At 34.3% G+C, this 22,705-nt stretch overlaps 1 protein-coding gene across 1 annotated transcript in view; it reads right to left on the bottom strand.

Moving 5' to 3' along the window:
* The window catches only part of ERBB4 (erb-b2 receptor tyrosine kinase 4), a 624,218-nt gene that overhangs the window by 55,685 nt on the left and 545,828 nt on the right, over positions 1 to 22,705 (bottom strand). Inside the window, exons 17-19 of the mRNA XM_023731191.1 lie at positions 14,008 to 14,140; positions 9,826 to 9,948; positions 5,629 to 5,727 (exon numbers count right to left, since the gene is read on the bottom strand). Coding sequence (XP_023586959.1) covers positions 5,629 to 5,727; positions 9,826 to 9,948; positions 14,008 to 14,140 — 355 coding nt within the window. The remainder of the gene's footprint in view (positions 1 to 5,628; positions 5,728 to 9,825; positions 9,949 to 14,007; positions 14,141 to 22,705) is intronic.

Here is a 22,705-nt window from a genome sequence, read left to right on the forward strand (position 1 = left end):
GTGATATCTAAGTAATGGGCCTTAAAAGAAAAGGAGTTCTGCATTTATTTATCCTTGAAATAGATGAAATGTATTCATACATGCAAATGAAAAACCTATAAGGCCAAAACATGTAATTGGATTAAATATTGTGAAGTTTTAAAAATCCACTACATATTAACATAATACAGGATCTAACTAAGGGTTACTTTTAACTATAGGAAGCCATATGCATGAAAATGTAGTGTGAAAACAATGTTATACAACAAAATATTTTTCCAAATCATTTTGCAAGTCTGCTATAATCTGAGTAAAAATATAAATGGTATCAATAAACTCTGCTTTTCTCACCTCATTAACATGATATCAACTAGATAATAGGTAAACCAACTCCCATCAAGATTCTGAATATCATAAGGGCAATATAGGGAAGAGAAACATATAAGCATATTTCACATGGACATTTCTTAAGAAAACACAACAATGACAGTTGGGTAAAATAAATAACATTTCTTTATGGTATAGGAAAAGGGAAACAAGTTGTCCCTCTTTTAATCAGTTATGGTTATCATTAACACAATACATTCAGATGATGTGAAACACATTTCCTAGTAGTACCTTAACCTGTGAACCACGTGGTTGGCCAGGCATGGGGAAGCTGAAATTGAATCCAAGAGGATCCAGGTAAGCACTAAGTAAGCATTAATGACCAGTCACTGGAATTTAAGATAATTAAAGAACTTCCTTCATTCTAGGCTTAATTTATTTTTTTAAGAAAACCAATAATTTAGGCAGAATATTTCAAAATATATGTCCTTCCGAGGCAAATATGATGTCATTTGATGATGGGTTTAAATATGATAGTGGTGGGAACCCAGACAAACTAAAGAGGCTGTCTTATATTAACAGTCCCTAATCCTCAGTTCCTGGAATCCTGCTCAATAACATCATTTTAAGGTATATGTTCTGCACCATTTGATGGATTTAAAAAAAAAAAAAACACGACGTTTTCCTAATGAAATGAGGTGATTTGAAACAAGAACTAGGAGCTTGTGTAAATGCAGACATTCTTATGAAGGTGGAAGTTTGGAGTCATTTTCTTAATGTTTCTCAGTGTGGGAATGAAGAATGTACTGGTTATTCACCAGCAGTGTGTTATTATTGTCATTATGAATCCATTAGACATAGTCAGGTGAACTTAGTAACAGCCCTGTGTCCAAACTCCTCTTCTATTGCTTTTAATGTAGCATTTAATAGAATACAAACTGCTCCTTATTTATCTTTTGCCTATAGTTAAAACTAAGAAATTCTGAAAGCCTTCTGCTTTGTCCTTGGGTATCAATAGAAGTGTGTGATGTAGTGATGAGATCTTGAGTATGAAGTTGCTGGATTTATGTCATATATTATAATAGCCAGTAGAGAGTAGCTACATCTGATAAATCTAATAATATTTATTGCATCGGGGAAGAACATGGATCTAATGTTTAACAACATTATGTAGTTTCCATGGCCTTTGCAAGCTTTATTTCCCCCTATAAGATGGTATAAAACACATACACACACGCGTATAATTATACACATACACTAGTTTGCAAAAGAGTCATGTATTAATATGTAGCTACATACACTAGAGTTTGCAAGAGTCATGCAGCAGAATATCTTATTTCATTTGAAAGTTTATCCTTGGAAGATCTACCATAGCGCTGTACTAGACGACTTCCAGTTGCCTTCCTTTGCCCAATTGCTTTCTAAAGCCTGCTCTGCCATCCTTAGCTGGCAAGACAGCCCTCCTATCATATTCTCCTGAGCCCAGGAGCCCTCAACCAATGACCAGCAGTATCTGGTGTAAGGGCCTCAGCTCCCTCTCTCCTTGAGAAGAATAACTCTGAGGTGTATGTCCTACATTGGCTGCCAAAGTCTCTTCAGTGGAAAGATGCTCCAGTCACTCATGGTGATACCTAGCCTGCCTGTCTTATTTTCATATTCCCCTACTAATGTTTCCTTCACCTATAAAATAAACTAATTCAGTCAAATCCTTGTTTCAGGGTCTGCTGCTGCTTCTGGAAGAATCCAAACTAGGATGTATGTCAAACATACTATTTTTAACTTACTTGGGAATATTTGCAGTTTTGACTCAATCCTTGGATCCAAATTAGAAATAATTTTGCTTATACAAACCCTTATGTTGTGCTTTTCTATGTTATTGCAGCAGCTGTAGTAATTAACACATGTAACAGATGAGCTGAGAATATAGGTATGATGTCTGCGTTAAAATTATACCAGACTACTTAAAATAGTGAATTCCCCATTTATTTTACCAGTTAAATTAAGTTCTAATCATTTTGATGTTATCATTCTAATGTTTTGAAAGAAGTCACCAAAATGGTAGGAAGTGTTTCTGTCTGTTATTTATTGAAACTGTGCAGATAGCAGTCCATCAATCTGTTAATGTTCTAGCATTCATCCACAGGTAAGAGAGGAACAGTCAAAATATTTTCCCTACTGTTTTTTTAATTTCTAAAAAGAAGAGACTCCTTAGAGTCTGTTGGTTCCCAAATCCATCAACCATCTAGGAAAATGACTCCTTTCATGGCTCAATCAGAGCCTCATTTAAAATTCGGAGGAAATCTAAGACTTCAAGCTGCCATCCCCAGTCTTGTTTCCATGGGGATAGACTTCAGATGAGGAAAAAAAAAAAAAAAAGATGGGGTTAGGAGCTTTCAAATAATCATTCAAAATCATGATGAGGTTTTAAGAGCTTCTTTCTTAGGTGATTATTTTGTAGCCTCTTAACCCCCTTTTGCCAGTCTGTTTCCATGGAAATATGACAAAAATGGCTGTGCAGAGCCTCCAGCAGAGATTATTAGCATTCTTGTGAATTTCTGCTTTGGCGCCAGTCTGAGCTGGGCATGATCTCTTTTTTCTATCAGTTTTACATATTAACCTATAATGTTTCTCTACTCATTGTCAATTTTCTTTATAACTTTTACTTCATTTAGAATTTAAGCAGAATTGCCTTCACAAATTTATACCCGTAACTGAGATCAAAGAGATTAATTGTGACATTACTGAAAAAAGTTTCAGTTTTAAACTTTACTATATGAGACAGGATATGTAACTACTGAGAGTGTGAGAAGTTTTAGAAAACTACAGAAGGAAGTATTATTTAGTTACTGGACTCAATGTCTCTTTGATAGATGTTGATAGATATGTAACAAGGCATGATACTTAAAATATTTAGCAACTTGTAAGGCACAGGCACCAACCAATCAGAGCAACTGGTTTATACCAGTTGATTACTGCACAATAACCAATAATAAGTTAAGCTAAGAGTAGACTTATATAAAATGATTAATATTACACACAAGTAAATTATTAAGTTAGAGTCTGAGTTCCTGTAAAACTTACAGAAGAGCTTAGAAGAGAAACTGGGTAGAAATATATAGCAATCCATCCAAAAATAAAAAAGTCAAAGAGCATATGCTTGCATCAACTTTCATAGGAAGGTCACTTAAAAACCAAAATCATTCTTATTACTGAAGACATTATGCTGAGAGAGAGAGAGAATACATATAGGTCTTTGATAGAATCCCTGGCAAGATATTTTGTGTTAAATGTGAAAAAAAATAACAGAATACTACATATGTAGTCTTATGTCATCCTGCCCTCTGAAATTTGCTGAACAGCTCAATCTACAATTTTTGCTAGGGAAATTTCAAAGTTCTGATTGACCTTCTAAAGTACTTCTCTTCTTTAGTACTCTCTTATTATTCTACAGATGGAGCTTTGTACCTATAAGGTCTTCTCTTCTGAATTTAGATTGAAGAAAGTAAACTTCCATGTGTGATTTTCTGGCACAAGTAAGTACCTAATTAAAACAGAGACTAACTTACTATATAAACTAATCTTGATTGATGATCTCAACTAAATAGATCATTGTTGTTGTGTGCCCTAGAGTCGATTCCAACTCAAAGCAACCCTATAGGACAGAAAAGATCTGCCTCATAGAGTTTACTAGGATGTAATCTTTATGAATGGTGCAGGACCAGGCAGTGTCTCATTCTGTTGTACACAGGGTCGCTATCAGTAGGAATCAACTCGATGGCACCTGACAACAACAACAACAACGACCTTTATGGGAGCAGATCTTTGGGTCTTTTCTCCCATGAAGCCACTGGTGCACTGGAACGGCTGATCCTTCAGTTAGCAGCTGAGTGCTTAACCATTGTGCAACCAGAGCTTCTTGAATAGATCATAACCATAATAATATAGACCAGTCAGATTCATTTTTAAATATCATCACTACTCCCAAATGTATTTTGGCATAGTCGATAAGCACATAACCCTTGAGAGCAAAGGTTAGTCTACAGGTCAACTGTGGCCTACAGCTTGTTTCTGTAAATAAAGTTTTATTGGAACATGTTTACATCAATTTATGTTTTTGTTTGTTTGTCTACGGCTGCTTTTCCATTACAAGGGCAGAATGGAATAGTTGTGATAGACAGATGGCCCTTAAATCCTAGTATACTTTATCTATGACTCTAAATAGTTTACCAACCTCTGCTCTAGAGCCCACCTTTCTAACTCAAAGCCTAGACCTGCCATTACCTTACTTTGTGACCTTGGGTTAACCTCTACACCTCAGGTTCCTGAGCCATTGTGTTCTGAAAATTAAATGAGTTCTTACTTGTAAATCATTTAGAACAGTGCTTTTCAAGTATTAGTGACTGTTATTATCATCACCAGACGATTTTTCTAATACCATTCAATGTAACTAATTTTAAGAAATATACTCATTACATCTGGTTATTAAATACAAGTTCACAACCTGTTTGTCAGTTTGATATACTGTGGTGGTTTGTGTACTGCTGTGGTGTTGGAAGCTATGCCACCAGTATTTCGAATACCAGCAGGGTCATCCATGGCGGACAGGTTCCAATGGAGCTTCCAGACTAATACAGACTAGGAAGAAAGGTCTGGCTATCTACTTCTAAAAATTATCCAATGAAAACTTTCTGGATCACAACAGCACTTTTCCTGACTCACTTGCTTTGGATGTGTTGTTAGAAGGGATCAATCTCTACAGGAGGACATCATGTTTGGTGAAGTAGAGGGCCAATGAGGGAGCAGGAGGGCCTTGGTGAGATGGATTGGCACAATAGTCACAATAATGGACTCAAACATGCTGGCAATCATGAGGATGACACAGGAGTGGGCAATGTTTAGTTCTGTTGTATATAAGGTCAACATGAGTCGGAGTCAACTCGATGGCAGCTATCTACCTATCTAAATAAAATTGGTTATTTATGGTTATTAAATAGATTTTCAGTTCAAATTGTGTATTGCTTTTACTTGAAAGATATTTGGCTATATTTAAAAATCAAATATGAAAACAATAAATGACAGTTCTGACATAGAAGACAATTCACCTTGGGCGTTGTAAATCTCTCCAAATTCCAAAAGCTTGTTCTAACATCCTATCTAGAGGATAGTTGTGAACCAGGGGTGATTCCAAAAGTATAGTATAATGTAAAATGGTCTTAGAAATTTCTTTAATTATAAGATTATTTCTAAATTGTAGAGTCATTGTTTTTTTCTCAATGTCATCTGTCTAACAATGGATAAAAATGCCTGGGTATCTGTACTTACATCCATGAACTCCACATTGGCTTTAGGACCTGTTGTCTCATTGAGAATCTTAATAGCCACAGGAATCTTCACTGTTTCTCCTTCAGGTACCCAAATGCCCTTTGGAAAAATAAAACATATTTCTTATTAAATCTATACTAAGACATACGACATTTATACCAGAAATGAAATTTGATTTAGCTACTCAACCTATTATCTTCTTAAAAAATAATGGAGAAGTTCTATATTCTTTTATTCATTCCAAAAAAATTTATTAAACACCTATTGTATAGTACAAGTTACTTGGCAACTTTGTTGTCTGCTTTGATAATTTGAAGATGAATAATGTATGTATTTTACTTTCAAGCTGTTTACACTTCTGTAGATTTCAACTTGTATGCATGAAAAGGCTTTGGATAGTGAAGAAAGTATTGGAATAGGATAGCGTAAGTTAACATCTGATTTGGATGATATGATCAACTAATTTCAAGACTTTGGGAAGACTCTTCTTTTGAGCTTCAGTTGTCTCATTGGTAAATTAGAAGATTGGTATAAGTAATATGAGAAGTTATTTTCAGCTAATAATTTCAGTTAATAATATTAACTAATTATTCTGCAAGTAAAAAATTTTTTTAAAAATTCTCACGTTCTTCAAGTTCAATTCATTTAAAATTAAATTTCAAAGATGATTATTTAAGAATTAGTTTTCAAAGGCAAGTAATAGAGGGCATTCAGCACATTTTTAATTTATATTATTAACTAGTATATGTGTGTGTATCAAGAATTTTTATTATCTCTGAAGTAATTTTTAAATATTTATTTATATTGGTCATTGCTAATTCTCTCTTCATATCATACATGTATTTATAACATCTGAACAGGATCCATGCATTGGGGAGTATAAAGTTGGTAGAGTTTAAGTGAAGTGCAACATTAAGCCAAATAATAACATTTCTTCAGAACTTGAATTCAAATATTTGAACAAGAGCAATAATTTTGATAAGACTCTCAAGAATGCATGGATTATACAAGAATATTTTTTAAAAAGCATATTGTCCCAAATGGTCACAAATGCAAATGTGTGGTTATGACAAAAAAAGAAAACTCAAATTTTAATATACTATCTGTGACATCAAAAAAGACTAAAAAAAAAAAAAACACTGATTATGTCAGTTGTAACATTAAAATAAAAGGAAGAAAAAAAAATAGCCTGTTATTCCTAAATAGACTCTATTTCCCGTTTTGCTTATATCAGATAATTGCAATTATAAAGAAGAAATAGTTCTTCTAAGTTCTTTAAAGATAAATGCTAAACTATATGTGTTGTGTTATCCTAAGGATATCTAAATATAGATAGTATTAAAAAGTAATAATAATAAAATTTAAAAAAGACTTTAACCCTTGGAAGGTGAATTTAAGAGTTGAGCTCTTCCAAGAAGAGGGAATAGGGGAATCTGTGTCAAAAACAAAATAATATATCAAGTTCCCTGTGGTGTAAATTAAAAAAAAAAAAAAGTTAAAGTAGAAAGGGGAAAAAAAATCCCAAAACCTATAGGCTGCATTTTCTCATTGGTAGTATCTAGGGTAGAAGACAGGCTTACCATTATTCAATGAAGTAACCTCAGAAGGGGTTACTTTATGAAGATACAGCATCAATATTAAAATATTCCTAAAGTGTAGTTTTAAAATAGGAATATGAATTGAGTTTGAATTAATATGTACTACTTTTTAAATAAGTATATTCATTAGTTACTGGGCCTGACCAGATAAAAAATCAACTATGCTGATACCCATGATATTGGCTAAAGTTTTTCAGGCTTAAACACAGCGTATCTCCAACCAGGAGGAAAAAGTAACCCAATAATTGGCTAAATCAATTTGCATTTCTGTGGTCAGGGATAATCCTTTATAAAGTAAGACAGTATGTCCTTGTAACAACTGATACAGTGATTAAAGCTATAAGCAACCACACCTCACCTAAGAATAAAATTCAAACACACTTACGGAACTTCCAATAAACTTTTACTTACAAATAATTTCAATGGAGGTAAAACAGTCATGGACACCAAGCAAATAATTGCTCTTAATAAAAGTATTAATAAAGCTTTATTATTAAATCTCTTAATGGGTAATATTGTTCTTTACTGAGATCATTAAATAGCATTCATTCCTGAGTTATAGGCTTTTTTATGATTTAGAATAAAATTCAATTTCCAGATCATATCATCTTAAAAAATATAAGGTGATTATACTCGAGGAACAATCCAAGATTCTGTTATCTTAAAAATGAAACTTTGTTATAATACATTTAAATTTGGCCGTTTATCTCTCTCTCTCTTCTGCAGAGACATGCAAATCTGCTCACTTGCATTAAATGTTTCAATGTGACACAACTGATAACCGACCAGAAACTGAAGGGCAGCAGGCGCTCATATCCAGTTTTCTATTGACTTGCCCCATGGGTCAGCACAGAACCCTCCAGTTATAGATCGGGACATGGAGAATAGAAGCAATTGTCAATTTTTTAATTTATTAAGTTTCAAATTTAAGACCCTATACATATTAATCCAAAGAATGTACCTGATGCCATTTTATTATAGAAACGTATAAAGATTAAAATTGTTAACTATGTGAATAAAATTAATACAGTTAAATAGATTAAAGTTTAAGTACACATAATGATACAGTCTGAGTCTATTTTTTGTTGCATTATATAAGTAAGGAAACAGACAGGATAAAAGTTTGAACATACAAAGAGTCTGAAGACTAGAAAAGGTATCAAGCAAGCCGAGAACAGTGCCTGTGCAAATTAGGTGCTCGGCTAATAATTCTGAATTTAATTGAACAAACTATGCCTAAAAGATTATGAAGCCCTGGCCACCCCGGCATTTTGAACTCAGAACTGTTTTTTTGTTTGTTTGTTTGTTTTTAAGAGATTATTTTGGACACACTAGGGACAGAAAAAAATTAGGTTTCTATTCTAATTTTTAATATTTTCTATTAGGTAAATCATTGCTTTAAATAGAAAAAAGAAATGAACATTTTAAAATATAAAATTTCTAAGACCTACTCTATTTAAACAGATACATTGTTTGTAAAAACACAGGCTTGCATACAGTTTTGAGAAATATATAAAACCGCCAAAGTAAATTATGGGACTTATAGTAATGGATTCTACAAGAAGGATTCAGCACTAACCCAGTAGAGTTCCTTATTCTTGTTATTTACCATTAAAATAAATCTCACCGCTATTAACCTTGGGCCTGACCTCTGGAATGGTCTTACAATCAAGCTAAATAAGTAAACATACAAATGCTATCATGTGAGCTCTCCCCTTCCAGAAATATTTCTCTTATTAAAAACCCATGATGTCATCTTCTCCTCCTACCTGACCTGAATTTTGCACATAAAATCACTTCTTTAGTTTGCACATAATGCTGAAGACATCATACCTATGAAAATTGCCTATTAAATTAAATGTGTAATCAGCTAGGAAAAAAAGTGGTTTAAGAACTCAGTTGCCCTTGAGTCAACTCCGACTCAGGGCGACCTCATGTCTGTAAGAGTAGAGATGTGCTTTATAGGATTTTTAACAGCTGATTTTTCAGAAGCAGATCATCAGGCCTTTCTTCTGAGGCGCCTGTTGCTGTACTCAGCTGCCAACCTTTTGGTTCACAGCCTAGTGTGTTAATGCTTGCACTACCCAGGGACTAGTTTAAGAACTAGACCTAGCCTATTAACATGCCAGCACATTTGTGCGGATTCTTAAAAGATCAAGATCCTAATGGGGGAGGCTTTTGGATAAAGGACAGAGGAAAGAAGAGCCAGGGATTATGGCACACTGTCCTCGCGTGTCTGGGATTTCATGGACAACTGTGTAGTGGGGAAGGGAAATAGGCTGACTCTCGTTATACTGGATAAGGGTAGAGATTTTCCAAAGAGAAAATGATATTGAAAGGGGTTCAGAAAGGCATCCAGAGAAAGAATTTTATTTTTGCTTTGTATGAGCATTTACTGGTCTCTCCTGAGACTGTTCTAGCTTGCTCAATAAAAATTAATAAATTAATATGTGTAGCAACTTCTCAATACTACAGAGGTTTTCCTCTCTGAATATTAGAAAAAGAAATTAGGTTAGCTACAGTAATACCTCTGGCTACTATAAAAAATGTTTGAAGAAAAACTTGAAATAACTGATGATATATATTATTTCTTACTTACTTTATAAACAGTTCCAAAAGCACCAGAGCCAAGTACTTTTACTCTCTTGAGCTCAGTTTCTTTCAAAATACGAAGTTGAGCTTGATTGGGTGCTGTGCCACTGGGAGTTAAGGGTTCTACCAACTGCAAAGCAACAAGAATCCAGGTTATACAATTTTAATCCAACACTCAGTCCTCTCTCTCTGGTTCTCTTTCTCACACATGCAAAAACATACAAATACATTTTTCCTTGACAAACAATATTTTTGTAATATGGATCACTCACCGTCCATAGACATACATTTAGGCATTCCTTCAGACCTTTTTTTCCTCCTCTAGTATGACTACCTTGAGATTTACAAGATTAGGGGCTTTGATGCCTATACAAAAATAAAAATGAAATGCTGCCTTCTTAGCACTTAAAAATTTAGCTGGAAAGCCAGGATAAACACATCAAAATTTAAAAAAAAATATGTAAAACTAGCACAATGCCAAACCTAGGACAGTGATTCCCAAATTTTAGTATGCATTATGAATTACTTGGGGTTCTTATTAAAATGCAGATGCTGGTTCATTAGGCCCAGGATAGGACTGAAATTCTGCAATTTTACAACCTCCAGGTGATGCCTATATATGACCGTAGTCCTTGATCACAGTTCAAGTAGCAAGCACATAGAGTACCTTCTAGCTCATAAAATCTAAAATTCTATGCTTTGATTCTAGATCATAAGTAAATGCTATGGAACACAAAGGAATAAAGTAACCATTGGGAAGTGAAGCTCACTAGTTTTGGCTTCCTGAAGAAGGAACACTTTAAGATCAGCCTTGAAGTAATGAACACGGATTGACATGGGGAAAGGCAATGCTACTGTGCAGAACAGTATGGACCCACTATCAGGGTGAAGAAGGACATAGAGAGGGATACAGCTGGGAGTAGGATATGTATGAAGGGTAAGATTAGGGTGGGAAACACCAGGTTATGAGGTGTGCTGGGTGTGGCCGAAAGGAGTAAAACTAGGCTGATGGCTTTAGATGTGATGGTTTAGATGTGATTCAGCCAAAGATGATGAATGAGCAGGGGAACCCTATATGAATGCGTGGCAATCATTTGCAAATGTGAGAAAAAAAATGTGTACATGACCAAGACTCCGGATACAAGAAAGGCTCTATCCTGTGTTAAAGTTTTAGGTCTTATCTATGCTTAAGCAAAAGGCCAGTGACTGAAATAGCACATATTTTTAAAAGTTAAATAAAGGAACTAAACTTAAAAGACACACAAATGGCCTGTTCTTTCTCAGCCTAAGGAAATAATTACGGGGTACTCCTACTCAAATTGTCTTGAAACACCACACTATTTCAAAATGTCTATTTAGTAGCTTAAGTGCATTATGGCCCTCCAGCTTGAGTATTATTATCATGCTTCTCTGAACTTCATGAACTATTTAATTAGGGAAACAGTCTTGGGTATAGGTAAGTGCAGCAACAGCAATAAAGTTAGAAAGAATATGATAAAAGTTGTCAATAAACTTAGGCTATTTTCTAATCATTTACCAACCATTCCTTTTCTATTTCATTTTTAAATTTATATTGTAAATACATTTTATAGCATATAACTGCATTCAAATCACTTAAAAAAAATCTCTGTATCATAAAACTCTTTACTAAATCTGGAAAAGAATCTCCAGTAGAGAGTCCCCTTCATTTGAAGACAACCCTACAATACGAGAGTTGTACATCATCTGCATAATGAGTAATTTTTACAGATCATTTTTTAATCATATAAAATCATATGAATTGGAAAAGAATAATGATAATAGTGGTACAATGTGAAAAATATAATCAACGTCAGTGAATTGTAAATCTATGCTGGGGAATATTTTGTTGTGTATATTTTCACAACAAAAAAGAAAAGAAACGACAGGTAAAAAAAAAAATTGAGATTAATCTAACACTTTGGGCTATATATATTTAATATACATATTATTTTATTTATTATGCCTTGGCATATACCATGTAATAACTTCACATTTGGAAAGCTTCATGGTTCTCGCTGAGATATTTAGTCTTTTGCAATTTTCTTAGATGTTCATTAAAACCAATTTTTATTAACATATTTTTCCAGGAATTTGAGTATTATATATTGAAAGTAAGAATAGTTTTAATTAGAGAACCAGCAGTGGTATGATGGAAAGAAGACTGAGTTTAAATTTGGAGGTCTGTATACCAGTGCTGCCACACACAGGCTTAGAAAGCAATTTACCATCCCCTCATCATTCCCATCTGTGCAATAGGTACAGCAATAATTAGCTTAGAGTGTTGTTAAAAGATGAAATGAGATAATGTAATCGGAAAACCCTGGAGCACTGTCTGGCACATTGTATGTACGGAATCTGTCATTCTTCAAGGGATAGGATCATGTTTCATTAATAAATTTTTTAATCATAGCAATTAAACAAAGCATTGACCTACAGTGCATCTCAGTAAGTATATATTGAAAAAAATATATTTTCTACTTTTATGCATGTAACAAGAGGAAGGACTAGTGGAACAAGAAATATTTTGAGAAAAGTATCAACTTTAAGTGCATGTCAACAGTACATCCTGATGTTAAACTTTTTTTCACGTCTGAGAAGTTTCCAGCTTCAGTATTTAAGGATTTAAACTGACACTCTTAAGAATTCTTTTTTATTTAGATGGTGGTAGAAAATAAGTTATTTACTTTATTAAGAGAAAGATGTGGATTCTACAATTATTCAACCTCCAAATGTAAAATAATTTAGTGCCAAGAAATAACTTTATATAAAAACATACAATCTACTTGCAAAGCCAATCGGAATATGATTAGTAATAAAATGCCATTTTGAAGGACAACATTCTTAGAAAGCATCACATTAAAAATACAAAAAAAAGTCTTTTCATAGCAATGAGTTTTTCCTACACATAGTAAATAGAATTTCTCTTCTCTTTATTCATCTACCTAAGTGTCCACTGATGTCCCAAGCCTTTGATTGTTCTCCAACTCTTCTTCCTTTTCAGAATTCTCTCAGCAACTGCCCTGAGCTTTCTCCACGACGGAGAATTCTATCTGCCTCCAGCATCCTAGCCAAACTAAAAATATGCAAAGCCAATCCTGTGCTGTGTCCAAACTTTTATTTACATGTGCAAGGTTGAAAGTGATCAAGCTGATCTTCTGTAAACATCCAGCTCATGTACAAATTACTACTGTATTTTTCCATACATGTAGTTGACTAAATTGTCTGTTTGAACATGTCTATTGATGAGACAGCCAATTCCAATTTCAGATAATTCCAATCCTTAGAAAGTATTTTCCTATGTGTAGCTATAAGTGAATGGATATTCCCATTCCTGTAAGTTTTAAAGGGAAAATCAGACTGTCACACCGACAATGACAGGGAAAACAAATCCAGTGGAAGTCTGAGTCTTAGAACAGAATTGTTCTGAATCCTTCCGGCAGGCACGTGTGTATATATCAATAGGAAGTGGTGGGATGGTGTTGAGAAGAATCTGGAAATGCAGTCTTTTTAATTATTTTTCCCCTATCACATGTACAATGCATCAGTGAAAACTATCAGTTTGCATGCTAGAGAATTCAGTTTGGTAATATAAAAGAAATTATAACAATTTATGGGTAATTATCATATTTACAATAACTATCATGCATAATATTAAATATATCTCATAAATTGTGTTGTAAGGTCTGTGTGATTACAACACTAAGCTTTATCCTGTAAGCTCAGTCTTTCACTGCTGGTCTACACTGTAATCAGATCACTGGCTTTCAATTTAATGACCCTAATTAAAGCATATAGTGCTTCTATCTGGCTTTATTTGAACCAGAAAAATTCAAACTCTTTCTAATATTTTCTACTTCCACCACTACTGAAGTATCCTCTACGCAGAGCTTGCCAAATGGGAATTCTTCCCCTAAAAGAAAAACAAGATCTATCTTTTCCCCAGTAGGATAAATTCTTTGACCCCTGCCATCTACCCTCTTGAAGTCATGAACCTGCTCTATTTTTACTATCTACCCCGATTTTTAGTCAACCTAATTTAATATAAAATAGAAACTCTCAGCAGGAGATTGAACAGAATTTTCACTTAAATTAAAAAACTGAATCTTATCTTGATTTTATAAACTTAATAAAAGTCCTTAACTACATGATGAAAAGAAAGACACCTCACCTCTGTTTCTAAGAATCTTCTCAAGGCTCTTTTCTTTTTGATGCTTTTCCTTCTAACATAAACTGCAAATGTCAGACCCACGATGACCAGGATGAAGAGCCCACCAATGACTCCAGCTGCAATCAGGGGAGTTCTGCCAACCAGAACGAGAAAAATGTATGAAGGGAGAGAAGACAGAGCAAAGGGCAGTTGTGCTCCACATTATCCACATATCACAAATCTAATCAGTTAGAAGAAATGCAAATAAAAATGCATTAAGTCTGTGACAAAACTTTTTTCCCGGTAAACACTTTTAAAAAATAAATAAACCATGCACATAAAACTAAACTTTGAGGATGAGGAGCCACACCATGCAGTCTGATGTAAAATCTGGTAACCGAATGAAGAATATATGTCAAAATGTTGATATGGGAGCATTTTAATTGCTTTAATTTCAGTTTTAATTTATCAAAACAAATTTTAAAAGCACATTTCAATAATATTGTTGTGGTATACAGTATTCTTTTCAGCATTTTTTCTTAAGCAGACTTTCTCAACAGTGGCACTGGTGACATTTTGGGCTAAATACTTCTTAAATACTTCTGTGAGGAACTGGCCTGTGCATAGAGCCCTAGTGGTACAGGAGTTAAGAGCTATATGGCTGTTAACCAAAAGATTGGCAGTTCGAATCCACCAGGTGCTCCTTGGAAAACTTATGGGGCAGTCACTATCAGTTGGAATCAACTCAAAGGCAATGTTTTGGTTTTTTGTTTGTTTGTTTGTCCTGTGTGTTGCAGGGTGTTTAGCAGCACCCCAGGCCTCTACCCAATGGATGCCAGTAGCACCCCCCTCCCCGCCCCCAGACGTGACAATGTCTGCAAACATTGCCAAATGTCTGCCAAAACTGACCCTGGCTGAGACCACTGCTCTGAAGCAAAAATGAGTGGTCTAGAGACATAAACCCTACAACCCTAGAGTATTAGGGTGCCAAAAAGAGTTATTATTGCCAAAATTGCTATATGAAACTGAGAAGGGCAACTAAGGGCAAACTAAGAAAGGACAGGAGAAACTTAAGAATTAAGTCCAGACATATTTTCAGAATGATGAAGACAGCAATAAGAATCAAAACGGAAAGTACGCCTAAACATCATGTACCCACAAAACCGCTCCTCTCATTATTACATAAAAAAGTGTAAATGACACCATAAAGGAAGTGATTAAAAGACTGGAGATTTTTAATTCTTAAAACGTTTCTCTAACATATTTTTTAGCTAAGAGTTAATTTTGAAACTAACCACTTCTTATTGTTTTCTAAGATAAATTTTTACTCTGCTTGAACAGTAATAGTTATGGTTTTAACTTCTCGTTCTGGAGTAGCATAGTGCTATGAGCTTCCTGTGGTCAGACTCCTGTTATATATTAATTTCACACGTCAAGAAAATAGCTCAGGGCAAAACACTTACGCGTTAGCTAATAAATATTTGATCATGAAGCCATGATAGATATCAAAACTAAAAAAGAATTCCCTGCACTCTCATGCTTTCCATAAAGCATTTTGCATCTTATATTCCTATTTATAGAAGAAGCTACTCTAACTACATAGCTACATTCTCTCAGGAAAAAAACAAACAAACTTGCTCTTGCAAAATAAACTTTTGCTCAAAAATACCTGAGAAATAATGATAGTGGCTGATGATTCTAAATAACATGTTAAAAATTGAAAAAACTTTTTTTAAAAAAAAAGCTCTGTAAACTTCTTGTATAAATGAAGTCAAGTCTTTTAAAGATAATGACTGCTATACTCTTACATAAAATTGCAGAAAACCCTAAAAAACTGTTCATCCTAAAGGTTGCTTCCTGACAGCTCAAAGTAGCATAGTGTACTGAAATGTTGCTATAATTCAACAAAATTTTCCTAAATGGGATTTTTGAAAGATATAAAAATCTATGCTAAGAAAATTAAACTATAGTATGGACACAAACTCATCTCTGTGATGCGTTTTTGTGTGTAAGATCATATTTTTGAGCATGCCACTTAAATACATATTGCAGAAAATATTTTAGGTTTTCAACCCCAAGGCATAATTTTCAGCTCAAGTACCTACAATATCCCTGAAAAGCCACTACTATAAACAGGGTTGTATTTTTTTTTTCTCAGTGTAGGTTTTTATTTATGGAAAGAATTTATGATTGACAATAGTGTCTAACATTTTGTTAACTGTAGATGTTGGCCAAAGTCTAAACTTTCTCTGCTTATTTATTTTCCAAAACTAAGTGGTATGTATTTATGAAAATACATGTCCATATCACTGTAAATGAAAAGAAAATGTTCTGTCTTGTTTGTTACTCATCTAAAAAGAAAACTCTTTCAATAGAAAACAAGACCCCTGTATCTCTAATAGTTTCATCTAATTCCAATGCAGAACAGTGATTATGTCATTACTACTAAGATTGGTTGTGGTAAGGAAAATGAACCAATCAAAAACTCAATAGAAAGTAATTTTTATATCCTTCTAGTCAGCATTTACTTTCAGTGTTTTCCCACAGTAGTTCCTCTGGATGATTTCTTTGCTTTTTTTTTCTCTTGATGCTTTGCTAGAATGGTAGAAGTACAAACAACCCGAAGAAATAACTAGTTTCTGTACCTAAAAACCATACATACATGTTTTATTGGTTACTTTAAGAGACCGAATTCTTCATATGCCACCAGGATCTACTCTTAAAAAATAAGTCATTGACCACAAAATATGAAATCAGTCAAACTGAGAAGGGGGAACATTCTGAAAGACAAGCTGCATATTCATTTTAATAAGTGAATGTCCCAAAAAGGTACGGATACAGATTAAGAAGACTTAATAGACATAACAACCAGATGCAATGGGCAACCCTGGATTGGATCCTAGTCTGGACAAACCAGCTACAGACACGTGTTGGGCGCACTCTGAGGAGTCAGAATATGAACTGGGCAATAGATGAGAAGAGAGTTCACTGCCATAAAAAGATGTAGACCATTAACTAAAAAGATTAGTTTACAACACAGTAGGATCTCACTATGTAAAAAATTCACAGATGTCTATATATACAAGTATAAAAAGATATGCAATAATATACAAGACACTAAATAGTAGTTGTGCTCTTGTTATTATATTTTTGTTACTGTATATTTTCTAATTTTCTATAATGTATTTATACTTGTGAAATAAAATCTTATTAAATGTCAGAAAACTAAAGAAAAAATAATCATTGTCTAAAAGTTTACTTTTATAATGGCCTTGCTTTCTTTTTTTCTTGAATGTTTACTTTGCATTTTTTCAATTAAGATTTCATTTTATTATTCCCTGTCCACTTTTATAATCTAACTACTTTTGCATATATTTTCTATTCATTATAGGTTAAGGTCTCTGAGACACTTAATTACCACTATGCTTCTTACAATTAACATTATGTTCTATAAAACCAGGTCAATCTGAAAAGTTAGTACTATCTATGCACTGCCTACTTCCTCAATTTTGATGATTCTTAAATATTTGTAGAAGTAGAATCGATGCTTATTTTTTTCTGAGATTGAATACTTAAAGGCAGAGAATAAAATATTTTTTCTTTATGTGGTATGTTTGATGAAGGAGAGATAGCTACTTAAGACTCTTCTTTAAACTACTGTATATCCCTCCTGGGTCTAATGCTGCCTATTGCCAATTAAGCTATGATTCTCAGAGTGTTTTCTTACTGTATGTGAGGCAGAGGGGCCTCTAAGAATCTCAGATATGACACTACTCACAAGACTAGAAGGGTCAAACACAAGGGACCTGTAATACGCTGTAATCCCCTATCTGTAACAGGAGTCTTATTTGCTTGCTTGTTTGGCTCTCCATTAAGAAATGGTTGGACTCTCCAAAGGATAGAAAACAGGGCACTTTAATGCCTAGTGCAGGATTAAAACCATAAGGATGAGACCAACTGATAGTCTATCTTATTCTGAGATTTGGAAATTGTATAATGAAACTACAGTCTTCCTCCTACTAGTACTATTACTGTTGTTGTTAGGTGCCCTCGAATCTATTTTGACTCACAGCAACCCCCTATGACAGAGCAGAACTTCCCTATAGGGTTTTCTAGGCTGTAATCTTTACGGGAGCAGATCACCAGGTCTTTCTCCCACAGAGCCTCTGGGTGCGTTCAAACCACCAACCCGTGTTAGTAGCTGAGCACTTAACCATTGTGCCACCAGAACTACCATTACTACTGCTACTAATATCATAAGGATTCTGAATCACAAACTACCGTTGTTAATTTCTTTAATTAAAAGCATACACTTTGGTTTTCATAATTTCATTTAGGAGTTCAGAGACAACATAATGCATTACATTCTATTACCCAGCAGGCAATCACCTGACTTAAACAGTTACATATAAAACAGTAGTGTCTTCCAAAACTGTATTACTCACATAAAAAGATACATTTTTATCATTCATTACTATATCTGAGCCATGTTATTCCTCTCACTGGAGAACAGAATACATGAGTGACAGTATGAATCCTGAACGTAATAAACACTCAAATATTTGACTTCTTTGGCCTGTATTCTTTCAGATGTCAAATCACGAACAAAATGTAGGAAAGCCAAAACAATTTATAATTGAAATTCAGTGTTTCTAACAACTAGTTTGTGATGCCATTCTTTATTTAATGTTAAAGGCAGGCTATCTTTAAAAATAGTGTTTGGTTTAATGTTGGTAAAAAATGGCATTTTGATTAAAATAGTGATTGTGAAGAATGCTAAATCTAGGAGATCCTATTACAGGTAAGGCAAATTCATCACCAAGTAAGATTTTTTATAATTTATAATTGAAGTATATTTTTTAATCTCTTAAATATATTTAAAAAAATTTAATTAAAGAAAACAACATGGACCTATAATAAATATAACCGCTTGCCGTCAAGTTGATTCCGACTCATAGTGACCCTGTGGGACAGATTAGAACAGCCCCATAGGGTTTTCAAGGTGTAAATCTTTACAGAAGCAGACTGCCACATCTTACTTCTGCAGAGCAGCTGGTGGGTTCGAACTGCCGAGTTCTCAGTTAGCAGCCAAGCGCTTCACCACTGTGCCACCAGGGCATCCCACACACACACACAAAAACCTGTTGCCCTCGAGTCGATTCCGACTCATAGTGACCCTATAGGACAGAGTACAACTACCCCATATGGTTTCCAAGGAGCGGCTGGTGGATTCGAACTGCTGACGTTTTGGTTAGCAGCTGAGCTCTTAACTACAGTGCCACGAGGGCTCCATAATAAATATACTGATGGTATAATTTCCAAGTAACAGTATTTAATTTACAGAACTCCAATTTTCAGAAGTCTTTAAATTACACTAAATCATTTAAAGATGGATGCTGAGGATTCATTAGATCAGATGTAGAGGTATTTCACTGTTTTTCTTTGGGTATTAAAAGTTAAACTGAAAATGTGCTTTTTTTTTGAAAAAAAAAGAAAAGAACAAAGAGATTAGTTATAGAATTTTAATGGTATTTTTTATATAATAAATTTTGCAATTCTCAAAGAACAGCAAAATGGTACTTCTAATATTATTATTTTGTGTTTACTTTTCAAATTCTTTGCTATTTCTCTTTATTGTGGCATATTGTAGTGAAATATGCTTTGAAGTTAGATGGATCCAAGCTTTAATTACTTGTCTGCCTCTAACTAGTATGTAAGCTTAGTGCCTCTTAATGCCTCAAGCCACTCATCTTAAATACACTTAAATACATTCTTCACCTAAGGTGATAAAAAGAAAACACAGCTGAGAATTACCTAGTCTTTCTTATGTTCTTGATAAATTTGTTTCTAAACCACACCTATTACTAATATTTACTTCAAATACCTCTAAGCTGAGGTTAATCACATGTCCTTTTTGGCTGGGGCAGTCTCTCAGTTTATGCCAGTGTAATTATCAATAGCACCCCTTTCAGTTTGCAAAGTGTCTTTATGTGAACAATAGATGGTAACACTTTAAGTCTTGAGATCTCAAGTCTATTAATTTTTCAAGTCTATTAATTATACTGTCTCTCTTTCTAAAGATGTTTCATCAGAAGTGGCTTTTGAGAGTATATAATATAATTTATCAGACTTTTTCTTCAATACTTATGTTTGAAAGTAGAGAATACAAAAAGCACAGAAGGTTATTTTGGGGCTCTAATAGACCCTTTGCTTTTCTTTTTAGTTGTCTGTTACTACTTTAATTCTCATTACACTATCTTTTTATCTACATTGCTGTGTTCAAGTTTATTAAATCCTCTATACCCTTGAGTTTTGTTAATGTTTTTAAGTGACATTATTCTTAAGCTTTCAGCTTCATTTTATTTTCTCAATGAGAAAACAGTTGAGAGGATTTTATTTTTTGGCTAAAAAAACTGATTTCCTTTAAGAAGGCAAAGACAAGCATTATCTATCATTATAGTGACAGTGCCTACTATATTGCTACTCCGTTCTGTGTTCCCCAAAGCGGTTCTGATTTGAAACGAGGGACCTTAAACACTTGGAAATGTTGATGTTCCCCCAAAAGACACTTTATGGGTTGCTGCCTAGGGCAAGGAGAGCCACGTTAAGAGTTTTTTTCCTCCTGTAAATTGTGCTTACACCCTGACCCAGAATTCCACCTGCTCTGTAAAATACGACACATTTTTTCTTTTTGAGCAAATGAAAGTGATCTAGGTCAGATACTGAGGTAGACATCAGTTGACAGCTACAGTTTTTAGTTGATGAAATCTAGGGTGTACAGTATATCTCTTTCCTTTGACTCCAACCTTAGGTTCTGCTCTTACATCTTAAATATGACCAAATATATAACTGCTGAAGCAAATGAATCACAATTCACCCTCTCTTTTCCTAAACAGATATGAATTTCTTGACTTGTCTTCATGTATGAAGATAAGCCTTTTTTCATTTTATTTTCAGTATGTAAATGTCACGTTTTACTCAATAACACAGTGTTACAAAAGCATTTCATATTTAATATGTTCATTAAACCAATATGTAAATATCATCTGGATTCTTTTATGTCAAGGATCGACTGCTAGAAAAATTTCCAATAGTTTCATTGCAATTCCTTCTTTATCTTTATAGGCAATATTTAAGCCTATGTTTTTTGTTTTTTTTTTTTTTACAATTTTTGGGGAAGTATACACAATTTTAGGTTTCGTTTTGAGGCAAACATTATCATAGTTAAGCACTTCATCCTGAAAATATATATAACTTACCTATCAATTTCTACAAGTGTTGAAAGGGCATTACAGTAGAAATAATTTTTCTTTTAACAAGACCCCTTCAAGGGCTCAGATGAATTTTTGGGTGCTTATATTTTTTTCATGGTTTATGTATGCTAACCTAAAGGTTGGTGGTTCAAACCCACCAGTGGCTCCATGGGAGAAAAGACCCGGCAATCTGCTCCTGTAAAGACTGCAGCCTAGGAAACCTGATGGGACAGTTCTACTCTGTCCTACAGGGTCCTATGAGTTGGAATTCAATTGATGGCAATAGGCTTTTTTTAAAAATAAAGTTGAAAGTGTTCCCATTCTCTGAATTGACTAGTTCACACCTTCCCTACTCTCCTGAGACCTCTAACCCCTTCTCCCTTGCCCTCACATTCTGTTGGTCTTGCTTCATACTTCACTGAGAAAACAGAATCAATCAAATCCTGCATTTCCCACCACCAGCTGTATCAATGAACGGATGTGAATTTGTCAGGGCCCATTGCTTTTCTCCAATTACCACAGATAAACTGTGCTTCTAAGACCAATCCTTCAATTTTCTGTGAAATATCAACCAATTTCACTTATGTACAGATATTAGTACAACCATTTACCTTCTATCCGTGCTTCTTAATGTGAACATGAGTCACCTTGGGATCTTTCTAAAATGCAAATTTTGATTCAGAAGGGCTGGGGTGGGGCCCAAGATTCTGCATTTCTAACAAGCTCCTTCTAACTGCCAGTGCTATTGGTCTATGGTCCCCAATTTGAGTACCAAGGTACAAAAGCTTTTCCATCAGTATATAAACAAACTGCAATATGCCAAATCTTAGAAAACAAAACAAAAATCCCACAACTTTCCTAAGCCCCTTATCTCTCTCCAGCTATTGTTTTTTCTACTACTTTTTACTACAAAACTCTTCTAAGTAGTTTTCTGCAACTTCTCACTTCACTTTTGCTCCCTTGATTCTTAAATTAATCCTCACCACATTTTTACTCACACCCTCATCACCAAATCAGCTCTTGTCAAGGCCACCAATGCTGTCCTTACTGTCAAATCAAGGAGTCATTATTTAGGCCTGATCTTAATCAGTCTCTCACTAGCATTTCATAAGCACTCGGTTTCCCTTGCTTGAAACACTGTCTTCCACTGAGTTCCGTCACACCACTTTCTGTAGTTGCTGCTCTCTGGACATTCCTTTTCTGGCATTTTTGCTGTTTTCTCCTTAATTCCTGAACTCTAAACATAGGATTTCTTCACATCTCGATTTATACTTATTCCCTAGATGTAACAGATAGGATATCATCGACTCTTTATTTATAATGATGATAAGCAAATTTTATCTTCAGCTCGGAATTCTTCCCTGAACTCATATATATCCAATTGCCTACTGGATATCTCCACTTAGATATCTAATATCTCAGATTTCTCAATTACAAAAAATAAACTTTTGATCTTCCTCCTTCCC

The sequence above is a fragment of the Trichechus manatus genome, unplaced genomic scaffold (assembly GCF_000243295.1).
Source record: "Trichechus manatus latirostris isolate Lorelei unplaced genomic scaffold, TriManLat1.0 scaffold00041, whole genome shotgun sequence".
Lineage (NCBI taxonomy): Eukaryota > Metazoa > Chordata > Mammalia > Sirenia > Trichechidae > Trichechus > Trichechus manatus.